The sequence below is a fragment of the Rattus norvegicus genome, chromosome 8 (assembly GCF_021556685.1).
Source record: "Rattus norvegicus strain SHRSP/BbbUtx chromosome 8, alternate assembly SHRSP_T2T, whole genome shotgun sequence".
NCBI lineage: Eukaryota > Metazoa > Chordata > Mammalia > Rodentia > Muridae > Rattus > Rattus norvegicus.
This window is the reverse complement of record NC_141541.1, coordinates 67,008,422-67,028,956: the sequence shown is the minus strand read 5'-3', so window position 1 is coordinate 67,028,956 and position 20,535 is coordinate 67,008,422. Positions and strand designations below refer to the sequence as shown.

Here is a 20,535-nt window from a genome sequence, read left to right as displayed (position 1 = left end):
TTTTTCATAGCATTCTTAACTAGTAGTTTCTTACCTGTTTGTTGTTTGTGCCAACTCCCACCCCCAGCACTCATGTTTATGCTCTTCACTGTTGTATCTTGAATACATACAGCAATATGTGGCTTATAGTAACCACTCAGGAATAATTGTCAAATGACCCAGTACAGACCTACTTCTTGCTGGAGTTGAATAAGGAAATGGACTCTCATCTGTATGCTTATGAAGAAAGATTATTTTTCAAACAGTGATTTTTGTAATCTCAGACATCTACATGTTAAGGAAAACTTTTTGCTTTATATATAGCTGTACATTTTATATGATTTTTGAAAGCAAACAAAAAACAAAAACAAAACAAAAAAACCCAAAGGATTTAGCAATGGTGCTGTGGGTAGTTGTGGGTGAGTATGTACAGATGCCAAGCTGTGTCCACCTTTGAAGACATGGTCTCTCACTTTGCAGCTCACACAAAGTAGGCTTTGCTGCCTAACCTCTGAGCTCTAATGCTCTGTCTACCACGGCTACGCCTGCCTTGCTTCTCTAGCACTGGGATTATAAACTTATATAACCATGCACAGCTTTTATTTAATGGGTTCTGGGGATGAAACCTGGGTCCTTATGCTTGCAAGACAAAAACATCTTTACAGCACCAAATGGACTTTTAAAAATGAATTTGCTCATCTTACAAGACCCCAGAAAAGCAAAACACTTAACTTATTAAAATGTATCTGAACCTTGGTGCTTAGAGAACTCTAGAATATCAGTACACTTGAAGGTTTTGTTGTATGCTATTCATTAAGTAGACCTCTCTGCCAATCCCCGCGTGTAGGGCAGACTCTTAAATCCTTAGGCATTTATAGCCTAGAGATCGTTTCCTCGAGCGGCACTCTATGTATGCAGTACCGTGATAACTGTTATGAAGGGCGTTCGTGTGAAATACCTTGAAATAGTTCGATAGAGCTGACTGAATATATTTTTTAAAGTCACCTAACTCATTACGTTTGTACCACTTTCCCTGTGCAGGCAGCAACAGCCCCCATGGGAGCCCCACCTCTCCTCTAGACAGCAATATGCTGCTGGTCATCATTGTCTCCATCGGCGTCATCACCATCGTAGTGGTTGTGATCATTGCTGTCTTTTGTACCCGGCGCACCACCTCTCACCAGAAGAAGTAAGGATCCCTAAAATGTAACCCTATTTTTGTTTCTTCTTCTTATGTGTTGCTTCTGTTTTTAGAGTGATGCAAAGAATTTAAAAAAAAAAAAACCAAAAAACATAAAGTACAGAAAAAGCCACTTTAGATGCAGTCATACCTCCTCCCCCCTGGGGAATATCGTAGGGATCTTGCATATTATGACAAGTCCCATAACATTTTAACAGAGCTGACATATTCCTGCCATCTAATGAACACAAGTTGAAGAAGAGGCAAGAGAAAAAGAAACCCCCTAAGAAATTTAAGACTGACTTTTCTGAGCCTCAACAAGCTCCTTAAAATGTTTGCAACTGAGGGGGCTGGGAAGGTGGCTCAGCAGTTAAGAGCATGTACAGTTTTGTAGTGGACACAAATCTGTTCCCAGCACCTACTTTGGATGGCTCATAGTCACCTGTAACTCCAGCTTCAGGGGAATCTGACACCTTCTTCTGATCTCTGCAGAAGTATGCATGAAATTAAAAATAAAACTCAATCTTTAAAAAAATAAAAAGTTTGAAAATATCTTCCCCTGTCTCAGGCCAAAAAGTTTGCATCTGCAAGCAGGGGTCTTCATGGCATTTCTGAGTAGGGAGACCTGGTTAGGAAGTGGTCCATAGGCAGGTCCTCAGAAGAGATTTTAGAAGAAGGCACTGTCAGCCATAGGAGAGCACACAGTAACTACGTATTATTTCCTCCAAAGACCTTCTAATAGGACAAGAATGAAAAGAAAGACAGTAGCATCAAAGCTCTGACTCTGTACAGTCTGGGCTAGCCTTTATGTGTGTGTCCTAGTATTTTACTGTTATTAGATATGTATATGTAGGCAGGTATATGCACATGAGTATAGGTGCCCACAGAGGCCAGAGGCATCAGGTCCCTCTGAAACTAGAGTTATAGTTGTGTGCCAAGCCACAGTGATACTTGGAAGTAAATTCAGGTCCTCTGAAAAAGCCGTTTCTTCTGTGCCATCTCTCTAGGCATGAATCTTAGTTTTTTAACAATAACAACAAAAAAAAGTTTTAAAAACTAAGAAGGGCTGGGGACATGCTTCAGTGAAAAAAGTGCTTCTAATGCACACACAAGGGCCTGAATTCCAGTCCCAGTACCTACGTTCAGAAAACAAACTCAGCAGAGTACTTCCCTAAGTCCAGCAGTGTGGACTGGAAGAGGGGTGACAAATAGATCCCTCAAGCTCCTCCACCCGACAGCCTTGTCAGTCAGTGAGCTCTGGGTTTAGAGATAGACCTGTTTCAAAAAACACAGTGTAGAGTAATAGAGGAAGACACAGATGTCAATCGCTGAACCCCACACACACATGTATGCATACATGAAAAAAATGAGAAGTGAAACATTGAGTTGATAAAAATAGAACGTTTAGTGGGGTGAAGAAAGATTCTGCTTATGTACTTTACCAGAAAAGTCAGAAAGTGCATCTGTATACGTATACAGCAAGCAAAACAGACCCTTACCTCGGCTGTTATACACCAGCCTGTGTGCCAGCAAAGGTAGGAGACTATTAGCCTAATATCAGTATTTCATGTGGGCGTGAGTGTGTACGTGTGTGTGTGTGTGTGTGTGTGTGTGTGTGTGTGTGTGTGTGTGTGTGTGTGAGAGAGAGAGAGAGAGAGAGAGAGAGAGAGAGAGAAAGAGAGAGACAGAGACAGAGACAGAGACAGAGAGACAGGTCTCACTATGTCGTCTTGGCCTGGAACCTGCTATTCTAGGCTGGCTTCAAACTCACAGAGATCCACTTATCTCTGCTTCTGGTGCTAGGATTAAAGGCATGGGCCACCATGTCCAGCTGATGTATTTGTTTTTAATACATAGGGCAGGTAATAAGCTGTCCTGTAGTTGCTATTTGAATGACTTTATGACAGATAAGTCATGTGATTTTTAAATCTCTCTTCTTAAATAGTTTCTTTCTATAGTTTAGGTTGCATCTCTTTTCCAAGAGAAGAGGGGCTGTCCTCTGGTTTTGATTATAGAAAACTGTTTCCTTAAGAGCCTGAAAGTCAGCTCTTTTAGAACATTTCTGCAAGTGTCTGGGTTTGGTACTTCATTTATTTATCTGTAAGTTCTTGGTCTTAACAGCTATTACTAGTATGCCTGGGATCTTTAATAGTACCTAAAAACAAAGTGAATATACACACAGGACAAAGAGTTCCACAGTGCTTTAGAAGGAGTTAAAATTCAAAGTAAATGAAACTGCTGGTGTCATAGGAGTGTGCCACTGTGTCCAGTGGTCGTCTAGGAATAGTAACTTACAGTGATAACGCATGTGTGACAGCACCCCTTTAAGATCACTTTGCCTGGTGGCAGCCCAGCCCTCTTAGTTTGTAGAAGGATCTCCATATTAATCATATATGGCTACCAAGTAATTGCCATACAAATGATTTTTATACTGTATTGCTTCAAGAATAATGACAAGCAGAAGTTGACATATTCAGTGAAATTTAAAAACAATATAATGTCAATCTAAAGTTGGTTGAAGCTGAGACTATGAAGCCCAGATATAAAGGTCCACTGTACTTGTTTACATGTTCAAGCTTTAGTCCTTTCTAATGTACTTTCTGTTCCAACTATTCCACCACAGTTGTTTTCATTCGGTTACACGCTCCTCGGGGCCTGTCAGGGCTTCTCTTTTCTCCAGTCTGTTCCATGTGATTTCATGTAGCTCTGTGGTTTCATTTTCTATGTGCTTCCCAGAAACTATATTTCTATTTGCAGCCAGGCCTCTGTCTTCTGAGTATCAGACATACATCCCCTGCTGGCTCAGTTACATTTCTTCTTTAAACTCAGCATACTGCTTAGATGTGAAACACGCCGACTTGTTTAGCCTCCTGCATTTGAGCACTTGGTCCACAGCCAGTGGCTCTATTAAGGTTATGGAAACTTTGGGATATGGATCCTTGTTGGAGGAAGTATCCCTGGGGTTAGCCTTTAGGGTTTATGGCTCAGTCCTCTTCCTGTGTAATGTCTCCTTCCTGACTACAGGTTCAATGTGACCAGCAACCTCCTAGTACCATGCCTTCTGGCCATGGTGGAATGTATTCCCTCAAACTGTAAGGCAAAATAAACCCTTCCTTAAACTGCTTCAGGTCAGATAGTCTGTTGTAGCAAAGAAAAGTAACTACTACAAACATGTCCAAACCAATCCATAATATTTTCAGTGAAACTCTTCCCACTGTGAATAAGTGGCCTGGGTCAGAAACCTTGACCTCACCATTTACTTTTCTTTTCTTTGCCCCCACCGAATCTGTGTTCATTCCCTCACTAAGTCCTATATTTCTGTCTCCTAAATACGTTTCAAATTTGCCTCCCACTGTCATAGGCCAGCATTGATAGAGTCCCTCCAGCCCTCTACCTCACAAATCCACGTTTCACAAGATAGTAGGGATAAAGTTTTAATGCAGATCGACCTTGTTACTCTCTTGCTTAAAGCCACTGACTGATTTCTCATTTCTGAGAGGGACGCTCATTCTTAGTGCTGCTATAGAAGCTCTCTCTGACCTGGTTCTTGACTGCCTTCCGAGCAGCACTGTTTCCCAGGCTCCTCCTCAGGGCTCATGCTCTCATCACTCAGGACTTTGCAGAGTCCCTCTCGTATATGAGTCCACGGCAGCTCCTCTGTCCCCATTATGTCTCAGCGTAAAAGTCACTTCTTGTACATTTCTCCTCTCTATCTGAGCTCCAACTATTTAGATTAACACTTGGCCTTTGGTAAGTTCAGAGCATTTAAAAATAGTTGAGTGTCATTTTCGTCACTTGACCAAAAGTGCTGAGGGCACAGCAGTGTGGCAGAGGCTCTGACAGGAGCAAGGTGCCTAATATGTGGTTATTGAGTGGGAAAGCATGAATGAGTACTGGCAGAGACTCGGCACAGTGGGGACTGTTACCACATGCCGGGCTCCACTCACCGCATAGTCCTGTGGGTTACCTGGAACGTGACTCCTTCCTTTCTCTGCCAGCCACAGGGTTTTACCTTTTCTCGTTGTTGGAGTTTTACTTCTTGCCCTTCCTTCATCAAGTGGAAACTTGTAAAGGAGCCTTCTGCTTTTGAAGTTTCATTTTTAATTGTTATCTCAATCTTTTAATATAAAAAGGACAATATTCAAATATACTCTGGCATAGTGTCTGTATGAACACAACAAAAACACATTTACTTTTTCCAGAACTAGACCATTTGTCTCTGGTTTGTGGTCGTTTTGCTGCTGATTGTCTGTTTGCGTTTCTGCCCTCGTTTAAAGCATCTCTCAGAAGGGCAGGGTTTGTCACTGTTTTACTTTGGGTTGGAGTAGTTTTGTTTTAATTGGGGGTTGTATTTAGGCCTCACATGCTAGACAGACACTTGGCTACTCAGCTACAGTGCCTTTTTTACTCTTTGTTTTGAGAGTAAGTCTTGCTAAGTCGCTTAGGCTGGCCTTGAATTAACACTGTAGCCTACACAGATCTTCACTATTTTATCTCTCTGCCTCTGCCTCCCAAGTAGTTGGGATTATAGACTAGTGCTACCACACCTAGTAGTAAATCAATTTTAATCACAGTGTTTTGACAATCACTCTTAATCCTGTGCCCAGGAAACGAGCTGCGTGCAAATCAGTGAACGGCTCCCATAAGTACAAGGGCAATTGCAAAGACGTGAAGCCTCCGGACCTGTGGATCCATCATGAGAGGCTGGAGTTGAAGCCTATTGACAAGTCTCCAGATCCAAACCCTGTCATGACTGATACTCCAATCCCTCGGAACTCTCAAGATATCACACCAGTCGACAATTCCATGGATAGCAATATCCATCAAAGGCGGAATTCATACAGAGGTACTGTTTTTACTTTGTAAGGTTGAAATTTGGTAATTTAGTTTAGTTTTAAAGAAATGTGTATCTTGGGATTTTTTTTCAGCATTTGATGAACAGTAGCTATCTGTCATAGACGGGAAGAGGTTATGTATCATTTAAGAGCAACCTTCTAGATCTTTGTAAATCTCAGCAGGCTTCAGTCAAGCATTTGTGCCACCTAACTCATGCTCATACATTGGATTGCGTCCTTTTCACTGGACTCAGATGTCACTGTGGCATTCAGAACCTTTGTGATACCAGAAGCTTCTACACTAAAGTACAGTGTGCACCATCATATCATCCTCTTTGAATCTCAGCAGGAATTCCCATGATACTGTAAATGGAAATGCCTTGCCTGGGCATCATTAGTGAATCCCAAATCCTCCCGTGGAAATGTATTACTGTGGAGGCTACTCAGGGGTCTAGGGCAGATGCTTGCTGCTAACCTTTATGCTTTATATCCAGGGCATGAGTCAGAGGACAGCATGTCTACCCTGGCTGGAAGGAGGGGAATGAGACCAAAAATGATGATGCCCTTTGACTCTCAGCCACCTCAGCGTAAGTAGAAGCTTCTCTTTCCTCAAGTGCTACCAGTCTTCTGTGTCATGGTAGGAAATACCTATGAGTGCATCTTTAACTTCTCTTGATTCCAAGACAGAAAGACAACTGCCAATGTTGTGGCCCTTTACAGGAAAAATACCAAACCATTGTTGTATTTCATAATAAATGTTATTCTTGAGCTACAGAGATGACTCAGTGCTTAAGAACGCTGACTACTGTTCCAGAAGACTGAGGTGCAGTTCCCAGCACCATCATGGTGGCTCACAACTGTCTGTAACTCCAGTTTCAAGGGAACCTGACACCCTCTTCTGGTCTCCATAGATATCAGCCGTATACATTGTGTACAGACATATATATGGGTAAAACATCCATATACATGAAAATAATAATTAAATATTCTTGTAACATTTTTAAGTTATAGATAAATAGATTCAGGAGCTAACTTACCAACTAGCAAGATGGTTCTAGAGATTCTTATGTGCAGACCTAAGACCTAAGCTGGCTTTCCACTTCCCATGATAGTGAGGGAAAAATCAACTCCTAAGAGTTGTCTGGCTTCTACGCCTACACTGTGGCACATGCACTCTATGGCATACATGTTCCTGTGCAAACACATGATCATTTTTTAAAAAAAAAAAATTTCTGTACTCTCACAGAAGGAGGCAAGTGTATGCTCTCCCTGAACTCAAACAGCATGTCCACAGAAGAGACAGGAAGCATCTCTTAAGACTGCGGCTGAGCTTTCTAAATGCCATTCAGATGCTTTAGGCCTCTTGCCACATGGTCAGCAGCAACAAGCATCTATGAGATTTTAACTTATTTAGTAGACTTTTTAAAGTTGTTTTGTGTTTGTAGCATGGAGTTTTTAAAACATTTTCACCGTTGATCCATGCTTCATTTTGTCAAGCATATATGTTGCTCGACCTCTTTTCATAATAAATTAAATTAAGAATAAGTTAAATGTTTCTATTGAGAATGAAGAGAGGAGTCTGCTGAAGAGATAGCTCAGTAGTTAGAGCAGAAGAACCAAGTTCAGTTCCCACCACTCACAGCCGCCTGCAATTCCAGCTTCAGGGGATCTCTCTCACCTCTGGCCCCTATGAACATAGCACTCGGGTGCACAAACCTACATACACACACACATAGCTTAAAATAATGAAGCTAATCTTTTTTAAAAATCAAAAAGTGCCAAGCATGGTGGTAAATAACTATAATCCCAGCACTTAGGAGGCTGAGTCAAAAGTCAGTTCAAGGACAGCCTGGGCTGTCAGTCAGACCCTGTCTCCAAAGTGGGGAAGGCAATGAGATAAGTCATTATTTTCAGACTTGCTGGTCTGTGGGTCTTGCAGTTAAGAGAATACTTAGCTGCATCTGTGCCAACAATGGTGAGATAAAGATTCTGCTGAAAACCTGCTCTCATCCACACTCGCAACGGAACCTCCACGCATGCACATTGTCTCCCCTCACTCACGCGTGCCTCCCAGTCTACGGCCAGAGGAGATACTGGATTGTAAAGGGAGATCAGCTCTGAAAGAATGAGGCTGTTTCTTTAAAAATAAATAATTTTTGTACAAAGTAACTTACGCTTAATGCCCATTACAGAAAGAAAGTCTTAAACTTGGAAGCATACAAGGGGGAAAACATATTTTTTTCTACAGGTTCCTAATGTGAATACCCCCAGTTGAAAAACACAAAAAAAGAGCAAATTAATCTATTTCATTTGGGGTTTGGTTTGGTTGTTTTTACTCATAAGAAGATGGTAATTTGTGTGTTCTAAGCTCTTAGTTCTTACCTGAAATGCTTATTTCTATGACTTAGAAAATTAAACACTTTCTAGATTTATTAAATATGTCAAGGGAAAAAGATACAATTCCAGTTGAAACCATTTTCTCTCTTGATTTGTTTGTTTGGTTTGGTTGGTTGGCTTGGTTGTGGAAAGAATATGTACATATGAGTACACAGTATTATGTAATTTGTGCCCAAATTGGATAGATATTAGAATCTTTCATTCAAAACTCAGAAACCAGGTGCCTAGGTACAGTCAGGGCTTTGAGATCCTTTTTGAAACCTACCCAGGGGTCCTTACAAGCTTGCATTCCTTGAGCTCTGGGTCCTGTGTTGAAGTTGGAGCCATGCACCTGGCATCCACATACCTAGGTCTGAAAAAGCTAGGTGGGCTTGCTGGCCTCCGGATGAGGTCAGACCTGCAAGTTCACATTCAGCTGACTTCATTCTACACCAAAGCATTCACTTTCACTTACTTAGAAACAGTTGAAATAGCTTTTAAAAGAAAATCAAGTTCATTCTGGTTTTCTTTCACCCAAGAATGCTTACAATTTGCACTTCCTAGGTCAGGCTCAATTTAACTACTTCACCCCAACCTGAAATTTGGAAAATCTGATTCTGAAGCATTTCACTATGAAAACTGCTTCTCTTGCCCAGGGAGATCTTGATCTGAGACTAACTGATCACACTTGTCAGCCAACTTCTCTAGTTGTAATTGCTTCCCATGGACCTGCTAGAGCTTCTAGTTCCTGAAAGCAGCTGGAGAAGCTGGCATCTATTTCATGGTCTGAGGTTTCTCTTCCCAAGGTGATGTTGGTCTAGCCCCGCAAAGATCTGTGGAGAGTCCACACAACAGAAGACAATTTAACAGGCTCCAAAGAGCTGATTCAGTGTGGCTACTAAAGGTTATGAAAGTGTGGCTTAGAAAAGGGGTAGGGAGAGGCCCTGTGTCCTGCACACTTGCCTGCTTGGGCAGTGTGCAGCAAGTCGTCTTCGTCAGAAGCATGGGCTTCACCTGCTCTAAGGAATGCCTATGACAAATGATTTTTTCCTAATTATATCTCTGGTTAAACAGGAAGCTTCACTAAAGAGGCTTCATAGGAAGTTATGTGTGCAATCTACACAGAACTATATATTCTTTGCTTAATTGAATCCTTAGGAAAGGAAACTCTTGGAAATTTCCATTTATACTTTACAATGCTAATGGATGTGGCTTAGCCCCCAGGCTGAACACAGAAATAAAAGATGCTATACTACTGTATATTACTAGATTGGATTTTAAGGTTTAAATTTTTTTATATTCCTTTCAAGATATTAAAACTGATTAAACAACTGCTTCTTTTTTAATACCCATTAATTGAGCATATGCTCAAAGGAGTCTAATGTCCCTTAGCAGGGACATACTGATGTCCCTTTAGCAAGATAGAAAAAAATAGGATAGGAATGTTAAATAGAAATAATAAGTAGAAATGTTATTTGCTTATCAATTTATATTTTATGACAAATTCAGATAGATATTATAATATTCATGTTTTAATAGAATTCACAAGTGCAGTTAAGCCAAAGAAAAATACTCCCTTGAAAAATACTCCCTTAATCATGACTGCCGTTCCCTCCAAAATCACCAGTGTTGATGGAATATATCCGTCAGACTGTCTTACTGTGTATAGGTGTAGCATGTGCCTAGACGTGTGTCCATTTGTTAAGTCAAATATAAAATTGATGGCTGATTATCAGCCACCTGCCACCAAAGGCTGAAGATTGGGTTGATGGGAGGTGGGAAGGGGTGACTTGTATGTGTCTGTGCAAGCATGTTAAGCATCTCTCTGTCTTGTGTTCATTCACAGCTGTGATTAGTGCCCATCCCATCCATTCCCTCGATAACCCTCACCATCATTTCCACTCCAGCAGCCTCGCTTCTCCAGCCCGCAGTCACCTCTACCACCCAAGCAGCCCATGGCCCATTGGCACATCCATGTCCCTTTCAGACAGGGCCAATTCCACAGGTGAGAGATGAGGCTCAAGCCCAGATGTTGGAAGCATTCCAGGAGTCGGCAAGTGGAAATGGGGAAGGACTTGCCTACTTACAAATTTCAGTGTTTCTTGTTTATTATAACATTTCTGTGATGAATTTAAATTTGTTTCTGTAAAACTTACTGCACTTTCTCCCGGAGTTTAGGTGCCATTTTAGTAAAAAGAGCAGTAACTTGAATTGCATACGCTTCTCTTCTTCCAGTAAGCCTCACACCTTAACTCTGTCACCTTTTCTAACCCACCTTTTTTTAATTTTTCAATTTGAAAGGGAAGGTTATTCAGAGTGGCTTACAGAAACCAGTTGTTGCCTTTGTCTCAGTCATTGTAATGTTGGACAGTCATTAGGTGCAGGTCACTGCCCTGTGGACAAAAGTAAGGACAGCATCCAGAAGGCATCGGCCACCTTAGGGGAACAGGAACATGTCTAAAATCTTCAGTGTGTCTTAAATGCTTTGCCAGACAAACATGTCCTCATTTGGAAGTCATGTCTTCATTAGACAGTTTTAAGGAGAAAAGAACAAAGATGAGACAGTGAAAAGAACAGACTATTGCTTCCCACTGACTACAAGCTCATTTAAATCTCTGAGTTTTAAGCTGCAAACCCTAGTGTTTATTACTGGTAAAAAACCAAATGTTGGCAGTTCTGAAAAATGAGGAAAATTCTATTGAGCTCCATTTTAAAAAAAAAAAGCCTCAAATTTTAATATTTAGAAGTTTGAGTCACCACTGCTAACATCTCCCTGTCCTCAAGTTTTGATCAGTCATTAATACACCCAGAATAACAAATGTCGGAGCTTTAGGGCGGTCCAGAGGGCTGTCTAATACCTCTGAATGCTGCACATTGCCAATACTCTTTCCTGGTTTGGATGGTGCTACTTGAACCCACCCCTAAAAACAGCCTTCCCACTATGTCCTTCCAGATTTAGGTTTCAGATCTACATATGAAATAGATCATTATTCCAGCCAGTGACATGGGAGCCAGCGTTTGTCTTAGAGTCACGAACTCCTAGAACAGTGAGGGCCAGAATGGAACTTTTCAGCCCAACCCTGTGGTTAGGAAGACAGTTTGTGTCCAGCCACACTTGGCCATATTGAAGGCTAAAGGAGCCATCCCACACAACCCTCACATAAGGAACTGTGTGAGTGTAAGGGAAGTTCTCTGAGTCTGCCTATCCCTGTCCTCCTTTGTCCTGGACCAGGAGAGGCTTGGGAATTAGAAGACTGGAAATTCCCACTGAGCACTCATCAAGTAATCTACTATTGTTGGTAGAGTTCTCTTCTGTGTATGCTGAGACAGAAAGTGAGGAAGGGGAGAGGTTACATTACTAACACAATTCTTGCTTTGATCCCAGAGAGGATAAAGTGATAGTTCATTAGAGATCTATTTGAAAAATAGAGCCAGTATCTACAAGTAAACCCAGGTTCTCCCAAAGTCTTTCAAAGCTTTGGGTGTGGAGGCTGTGCAGAACTGGAACCTGGCCAAGTAGTCTTAGCTCAGGGGCATTTACCACTGCTTGCCATGAGAAGAGCACTTTCTGTTTGACCATTGTGAAGTTTGTGGGTTTTAAACAACTCTGAAAGGTAAGGGATTAGGGTAAGCCCCTCACCAAAGCAGAAATTTTAGTCTGAGCCTAGTATTTTAGTTAGAGCTTAGTATGCAAGGTTGAAGAGCATCTTCCTTGGAGAATGCATGTTCTGGTGCCCTCTGGAGTATACAAGGCAAACCTAGTCAGTGGCAGTAGCTAGGGCTGTGACTCATGCAAACAGTTGAGCTGTCCTTGCTTGCTTTCCTGCCATCTCTTTGTAAAACATAGTTGAGGCAGTTAGACCTTTGTACACAAAATTAATTACCATGTTGGCTATTATCTGGTGATGTGGTCCAGGCTTAGACCTTTTTCTCTCTCACAGCCTCTTATTTCCCTTCCTAACCAGCTCCTATCTGGGCCTGGATCACTGCAGATGGTTCCCAGCAGCTCGCCAGCCACAGTGATGGCTGGAGCAAGCTGAGAAGTGGGTTCCTTTAGAGGATGAAAGGTGTCTGACCCTGGCGAGATTGTTCTAGCCCACTTCGGGTTGTGGGTAGCACACATACGTCATCCTCATCCCTGGCACCCAGGATCTTTTAAGTTAAAGTATGGTCTGTTCTGTCTACTGAGAGCCCAAGGGAGCAGACGGACTGCTTTTTCACAAAGGCAGGGAAGCAGGTTCGATTCCTGCAGATAGCTTAAGTGTTGCTCTTAAAGCTGAAAACTCAAAAAAGTCAGAATAAGCCTTCAAACTACCTCTTGCAGCCTTTTGCCCAAGCTAGTCTCCCTGTCTCCTTTCTGGATGAGTTGGTGATCTATCCTGTTCACATTGTATGAAAATCTTCCTCAGTCCCTGACATGGCTACTTCTGCTTTGCAGGGCATCAGGTATAGAGAGGCAGGAAATATTCAGGGCTTCAGAACCTGAGCTTGGGAGTCAATACAGGGATTCAAACTCTGCTCTGTTGGGCCTGTCTATGGGTGACTTGCTTATTTACCCTCCCATTGCCTCAGTGACTCTGGGAAATAAATGTCAAATGCTTAGCATAGAGTAAGCACTTAGTAGTCTACAAAATGAGCCTCTGTTGTACAGGGCTAGTTCAAGATATATACATAAATACACACACACACACACACACACACACACACATATATAATTTATACATAATGAATTATGTGTCTCCATGTTTTATAGATAAAGAAATTAAGACTCAGAGACCCAGTGACTTTGCCACATTCACTCATCTAGTATTATCAAAGTAAAATATAGGACTGGCTAACTCCGGTGTGCTTTTCCTGCCCCATTGTGCTGCCTTAGGAGCTTCTCCCTCTTTGTATTTTCTGAGCCTTAACCCTTCCCTGTGTCTCTGGATAAAAACACCATTCATTTGACACAGTCTCCAGCTGGGTACAGAACCCCAAACTACTGGGAGGCTTTATTGTCATGAGGTCAAAGCCGTTCACGTTGGTGGTGGCCATGCAGTATCTGAGCGTTGGCCTCACCTGCACGAGCCTTGCTGGCAGAGCCAGTTGCTGGTGGGTTTTATCCAGCCTCTGTTACTAGACATGGTTGTCTGGGGATGGTCAGTTTCTAAGACTACCAATCAGTGAATGAAATTTGAAAAATTGTGTACACTAGTCTTTGGAACCTTCATAAGAACTCCATAATAAGTACTTTAAATCTATGAACTTACAACTACCTACGTATATAACTAGAAAAATAACAGCTGGTTGAAACAAGATTGTTTTGGGATTCTTAGTTTAGTCCATCCATTCTTAGCCTCGGCCGCCGTCCTGATCCATATGTCTCTGCACTAGCACTGATCTCCTCAAGTGCTTATCGGACAGGCTTAGGGAACCCCTGGAAGTAACCACAACTGCATATTTTAAAAGTAAAGAAATACTAACATTATGCTTTCCTGCTATAGAATCTGTTCGAAATACCCCCAGCACGGACACCATGCCAGCATCCTCGTCTCAAACATGCTGCACTGATCATCAGGATCCTGAAGGTGCTACTAGCTCTTCTTACTTGGCCAGCTCCCAGGAGGAAGACTCAGGCCAGAGTCTTCCCACAGCTCATGTTCGCCCTTCCCACCCATTGAAGAGCTTCGCCGTACCAGCAATCCCACCCCCGGGACCTCCTATCTATGATCCTGCACTGCCAAGCACACCATTACTGTCCCAGCAAGGTGAGTAAAGAGAGCAGCACTGCCGGAGTGAGGGCGCCTCCCCCATGCCACCCTCGAATCCCCTTTCTTTCCTTTTCTTTTCCTCCCCCTTCCTCTTCCTCTTCCTCCTCCTCCTTTTTCTTAGACAGAGTTTCTCTGCGTGGTCCTGTCTGTCTCGGAATTTGCTGTCTAGACCAGATAGCCTTTGCCTCCTGAGTGCTAGCATTAAAGGCGTGTGCCACTGCCACTTCCCCCTACTTCCCATTTTAAAGAACAAGCAAATACCCGCCAAGGTTCTCATAGGAACTTAGAGAAGCTCTGTGTCATTGTCCCCTTTGTGGGGAAAACATACAAGCCACAGCATAATGTAGTGGTGGGCAGGGACTGAACTTTGGAACTGTGTTTTATGTGTAATCCTGGTATTAAAACCCAGCGGCACAGGTTTGGACAACAGAGCCGCCCTGCCTAGGCTCCTGGAATCTCCCCACTCTAAAGGACACTACAGGCTGCAGAAGGGTCAGGGAGGCCAGAGCTGAAAACCAGGAGTCTGAGGACAGTGAGCGCTCATGTGCTGTACTTCACGGCTCAGCAACGGACTCCTGCCATTGCTTATTGTGGTTTGTTTCAGAATAAGTCTGTGGTTCTCAGACTTTTTTAGTCTCTCAAAGCCTCTTCAGAGATGAGTGCCAGTCCAGGGACACACGAATCAGGACCACTGCCAGGGCTGAGAATGGATGGACTAATCTAAGAATCCCAAAACAATCTTGTTTCTACATAGGGAGTGTGTCAGCATTTATCATATTAGGAATTAATACAAGAAAATTTTTAGTATTTACTTCATTTAAAAGATAAATTGCCCATTTTTGGTGAACTGCTATTATTGCCTTCCAGTTTCCCTTACCTTGTATGTGTCTGATTTGACAGAAGGCAGCTGGCTTCTCCTATCTGCCCTATACTCAGTCTACCGTGACAGGTTGTTCTGGTTGTTAAAATCTGCCCTCACAGGTACACAGTTAACAAGCGGCAGTGCGCTTTCATAACCTTTAGATACTTAGGAACTTCCTGTTTGGAAAAAGGGGGCTTCTATATTGCCCACACTGGTCTAGAATTCTTAATCCTTCTGTCTTAGTGTTGGGATTTCTGATATATGCCACCAAGTCTAGTCTGGGTATTCTTTTTTGATACATTGGAAATTCAGCAAGTTGTATCTTGAAGATTGATTTATAACATGGGATCTCTGTCTGTGCATGGACTCTGCATGCTCTGGCTCACTGGGTTGCATTGGTCTAGCTCATGCTTTGGATGTGTAACACTGAAACACACATTGGACATTGATTCACTAACTTAAAAAAATCCTCCAAATATTCACACGTTTATTGTCTATAAGAAGCTTCCACAGTCAGATAACAGAAACAAGTTTTTCAGAATGGTAATTTTCACTGAGAACTTTGATTTCAACATCGGCAGTATCCGTCATATTTCCCTTAAGTTCGTAGCCCACTTCTTTTCATTTCTAGAAAATATCTCAATGACCCATATGTCAGTCACCTTTGAATTAAAAGTTTTGTTGTCACATGATAGAACCTCAGCTGGCCAGTGAGTCTATCATGGTTCCCTTCTTGAAGGTGGTTCTGTGTGTGGCATACAGCAGAACATTTGCACTTTCTTACATGTAATTGAGAGTTAATATTTAATAAAACAGTTTCTTACTGCTTCAGTAAGAGTAATATGTTGACTTTTTGAACTATAACAGTATGGCCCTGGGTAACTCACAGCTACTGCCTTCATTGCTAAGCTCTGAACAGTTTGTCCATGTTGCTGTACCCTCAACACAAATCAAACACGCTAAAAAGGCATGCGTTACCTTGTGTGGTAATGAATGATACACAGATAGTTATGAGTATCTGTGGCTCACCATACTTTGAGAACCACTGGGAGAAAATAATAATGTTCTAAAGGCAGCAGACTGTTTCTCTGACCTCTCGGATGCCCTGTTACCATCTTCCTTCCATCTTGCTTCAGTAACTTCTCAGAGCAGATCCCTCTCTGGGCCTGTAGGCATCCCTCACATTGAAACAGCATTCACTCCTGCTGGACTACTGAGGTCGAGTGGATACAACCCCAGCCACAACCTAATAACGCCCTTTGCCTTCAGCTCTCAACCATCACCTTCACTCAGTGAAAACAGCCTCCATCGGGACTTTAGGAAGGAGCCGGCCTCCTATGCCAGTGGTTGTACCGAGTGCCCCTGAGGTACAGGAGGCCACCAGGATGCTGGAAGACTCCGAGAGTGTAAGTTCATGGGCCCTCAGCTTAGCCAGGATGTCCTAAGGGAGCTGTGCGCACGCTGTTAGCTGATTGTACTTTTGTGTACACTGAGGTCTTTGCCACTGTGCATATAAAGCAGATGTAATCACTCATCAAGCAGGCGTCCTTGGAGCATCTCCACACCCTGTGGGAATGGGCTATGGGTTTGGTGTGATATCAGACCTACTCTGATAAGTCTTAAGGTGCTTTATCATCCCATCAAAGTTAGTTACACACATCCTTCCTCTCATTTCTAACCCTTCTAGTTGATGCCTTCTTCCTGCTATGAATATACACACGTTCCTTCACCCCTGAGCTCCCCGTTCTGTGCCTTTTCTGAGAAGGATACTGGAAGAGAAAGTGCCTAAGATTGCTTTCAAACCCTACTAAACAGCACCCACATTTCCAGATACGGGGTTCTCTAAAGAGAATACTCAAGCCCAGAGATGCAGGCACACACTATATTTCTCTGACGGAGATCTAGAAGAGGAAAGCAACAGAACCTTTGCCTTGAGGTCATTGTGGGCTGAGGAGTATATGTATGTCAGGAGAAAGGCATTGTATATTGTCAAAAAATGCCGTCTTTATTAATGGCCTTGAGTACTTCCTGCTACTTCCGATTTTACGGAACCAGGCTGGTTTCAGTAGGCCAGCTTCTTCTGACAGTTCTGGCCCAGCTACTTGGTACTCCAAGCTATCCTTTCTGGAAGCTCTTCAGATCATTCCTAGTAATGGTGTTCTCCCTTCTGCAGAGCTATGAACCAGATGAGCTGACCAAAGAGATGGCCCACCTGGAAGGACTCATGAAGGACCTAAATGCCATCACAACGGCTTGATGACCTTCACCTGGACAGGACTCCAAGTCTGAGTCTCGAAGTCTTGGAACTGAACCTTGAAAACAAGGAATTGTACAGAGTACGAGAGGACAGCACTTGAGAGCAGGAGCCAGCAAACCAGCCAGTGCCTCCATGTGGGGTCGGCTCTGGGCACAGCCACCTGCCTTCTGGTCAGCCTGGATCATGCTTGTGTCGAGGCAGCTTCCCTCTGCCTGCTGATAGCCTGCAGGACTGGGCACTATGGGCCAAGATTTTGTGTCCAGAGAAGAGGCAAGAAGTACGACCTGCCTTTTACTTTGTGGTCAGTGGCTGTGTCTCTGTGCTGCAACTGCATCACTTTTATGGAGTGTAGACATTGGCATTTATGTACAATTTTGTGTCCTATTTTATTTTACCTTAAAACACTATCAGAAGCCAAGTGATGTCCTCTGCAAGCAGTTGACACTTGACTGCTGTTCCCAGTTCCTTACGGAAAGTCATCGACAGTGAGGTGGTTTGACACCATTGGCAGGCATTGGCTTGTTCTGGGTTTCGTTTCTGTTTTTTAATTATGAGACGTTGCATCCTCTGCCAGCTGTTAATCCATCACTTTGAGGGGAGGACATGTTGTATTGCTGTTTGTAAGCATTTTTATTATTTTTTTATTATAATTATTAAAGGCCTGACTTTCTCCTCTCATCACTGTGAGATTACGGATATTTGAATGAAATGTAACATTGAAAAGACTTGTTTGCTGCTTTCTGTCAGATTCAGTATTGGGGTGGGGTTGGGGATTGGGAATAGTAAATGGAGGGGCGGCTGAGGCCCCGTGAATGTTTCTGTCAATGTACTTTGTACCAGAAGCCTGCAGAGAATGGAAGCAGTATCTTTAGTGTCCTTTCCTGGCATGTCCATCTTGTGTCACTGCATAGCAACTGGAGTTTTGCTCGGATCTGGTTATAAATTCTTGTACACTGGGTGGTTTTGATGATTTAGCTGCCCTGGTATCTTGGTCATTTCCTTTTTGGAGTGTCCACCCTGAGGTCCCTGGGGATGTTTGTTTAATTGCCAAGTAGAGCCTCAGCCTGACTCCAGAGAAGCTGGAGAGCACAGGGGAGACTCCCTTTGTGTTGCTATTACTGGTTCTCTTTGGAAAGTTAAATGCTAAGGCAGGAGCTTGGCTTCCTGTTCCAAATAGGAATCCTGCTTCTCTGGGTGCCAGCCCTCAGCCAGGCATCCCTCATGCCCACATTGCAGAAGCTCTCCTGAGCACATCAACCAGGATGAGAGGCTTCCCCACTCGTGTCTGGACTTAATTCTGTAAGGAGCAGAGAACAGAAATAGTGAAGAGAGGGTCGTGGAAGCAGGTGCCTTCATCTGTCCCAGCAGCTCAGCCAAATCCCAGTTAGAATGAGGCAGCAGGAGGTTCCAGGTGTACTGAGGGCTCAGCCACACACAGAAGACTGCAGAGTGTTAAAGAGGTAAGCTGAGGTGTGTATTTGGTTGTTTTTTATGTTAATGTATAATGAAAAGTATAAGACTAACCCTCAGGCTTCATCTTCTCCAACAGATCCCTGGAGGACAGGATAGAAAGTAAATTGGGCTTGGGCTCCTTAGCCAGTGAGCCCACTCAGACTACCATTGGCTGTCCTAGCCTCCCTGTCCTGGAACATGGGTTGTATTATCCTTTTTTAGGTCGGTTTTACCCTTTTTACTTTCAACAAGATGAGCTCTTTGTATGATTGTGGGTGTGGGATTTGAAAAATGCAGTGATCTAACTCTTGTTGCTCTTCAAGAGCACCAGGCAGGGTTCTGGGACAACCAGTGTGCTTTGACTGTCCTACAAAAAGCTGTCAGAGCATTCTGGCCTCCTGGAGGCTAGATTCCTCAGACAGTGTCTGGCCTTTGCCCACAGAGCATGCTAGGTTGTTTAGAGCATTCCTTCCCTTGGACCCCAGCACTTCTGTTACCTCAGGGCCTTGGTACCTGGATACTGCCACAGAATTTCGATGGGGTGGGGAGGGATGTATTTTTAAATAAAGTAACTTAAAAGTTGGGGAATTTTTTTAAATTCAGAAAATGCAAAGCTATTCTGTCTTACACCATTTCACAATTTGATGTGTCTTATATTTTCCTGTAATTCTGGAAACTAAACCATTGTGTGTCTTGTGTCCTAGTTGAGCTGTGCTCAGCAGCTTCCTTCAGGGAGGTGTGGAACGAATGTGTCTGCTGCCTGGCTGAGGGGCCTGAAGGGCTGCTGGGACTGGCCCTGCACACACTTGTTCGGCCTTTTCTGTAATTGATGCTGTAAAACTCTATGGCTTTTTAAAATCAATTTCATGTTTTTATTTAGTATTGGAAATCCAATACACTTTTTTAATCCAATCAAACTGGTCTGGTCAAAAAGTTCTTTCCCTTAAAAGTTTGGGGGGCTCCTATTTGCAGCTTCTAATGACTTCTCTGTGGCTCTCACTGCTTTAAAGACAGGAGGTGGAGTGGCAATCTGGACAGAGGTAGCAAGTAATAAAAGAAGTGTCTGACTGCCAGCCCCAAAGATGTGTCTTCTTCCTGTCCGTTTCCCGCTGTTGCTGCCAGGGGACGGGGCAGGCGAGGAAGCCCAAGGAATGGCACCTAGCACAGAGCTACCCCGAGGTGCCCAGTATCATGCTGAGTTGGCCTTCCTGCCGGGGAGGCTGAGGGTTCCACTCTTAAGATCTTTCAGGTTTCCGTGCCTGGAATAGTGCTGACCTCAGCAGCCACAGGCTCCCTGCCATCTGTTAGCTGTGACAGAGCTAGATCTAGATCAAGAGTGCAGTGTCCCTCCAGCTCTGTGTCCATCTGCCCTGCTGCCAGCCTGTACTTGGAAACCTGGATAGAGCCCACCATCCCTGTTAGTGACGCTAGACTGGCTTCGGGATGGTCAGAGTCCCCAAAGCTCCAAGAATGCTTGTCTGCCCTCTACCTCTGCATCCAGACAGACAGGTAGGTACAGATACACTGCCACTCCAGCCCGGGAAAGCTGCTCTTGAGATTGCATCTCTTGCCACATCGATCACCTGAGCTTTCCCCTCTGCATCCCTAGATGGCACTCTAGGCACATTTTCCAATGACAGCTCTGGGAGTCTGCAAGCATGTGGTCTCAATACAGACAAGAATTCCTGCTTTCTGAGATGCCTGTCTCTTGGACGAGTAGACAAACAGCTCTAAAGATGAGGTCTAGGGCCTGCTGGGAGGCTTCTTGCACTATCCCCTCCCTACCTTGCAAGGACCTCAAATTGATGGGTTCTTGGTGTTGTGATACCTGGGCCCTTCCA

The 20,535-nt window shown here is 43.4% G+C and overlaps 1 protein-coding gene across 16 annotated transcripts in view; it reads left to right on the top strand.

The window, feature by feature from the left end:
- Neo1 (neogenin 1) overlaps positions 1–19,606 on the top strand; it is a 152,660-nt gene extending 133,054 nt beyond the window's left edge. For 8 of the 16 annotated variants that reach the window (XM_087563915.1, XM_087563914.1, XM_087563913.1 and 5 more), the window contains 7 exon segments: positions 1,021–1,168; positions 5,767–6,005; positions 6,489–6,581; positions 10,217–10,375; positions 13,857–14,120; positions 16,255–16,391; positions 17,159–19,606. In XM_087563915.1, the coding sequence (XP_087420041.1) occupies positions 1,021–1,168; positions 5,767–6,005; positions 6,489–6,581; positions 10,217–10,375; positions 13,857–14,120; positions 16,255–16,391; positions 17,159–17,242 (1,124 nt within the window). In that variant the 3' untranslated portion in view covers positions 17,243–19,606. 16 annotated transcript variants of the gene reach the window in all.
- Positions 19,607–20,535: the final 929 nt, after the last annotated feature.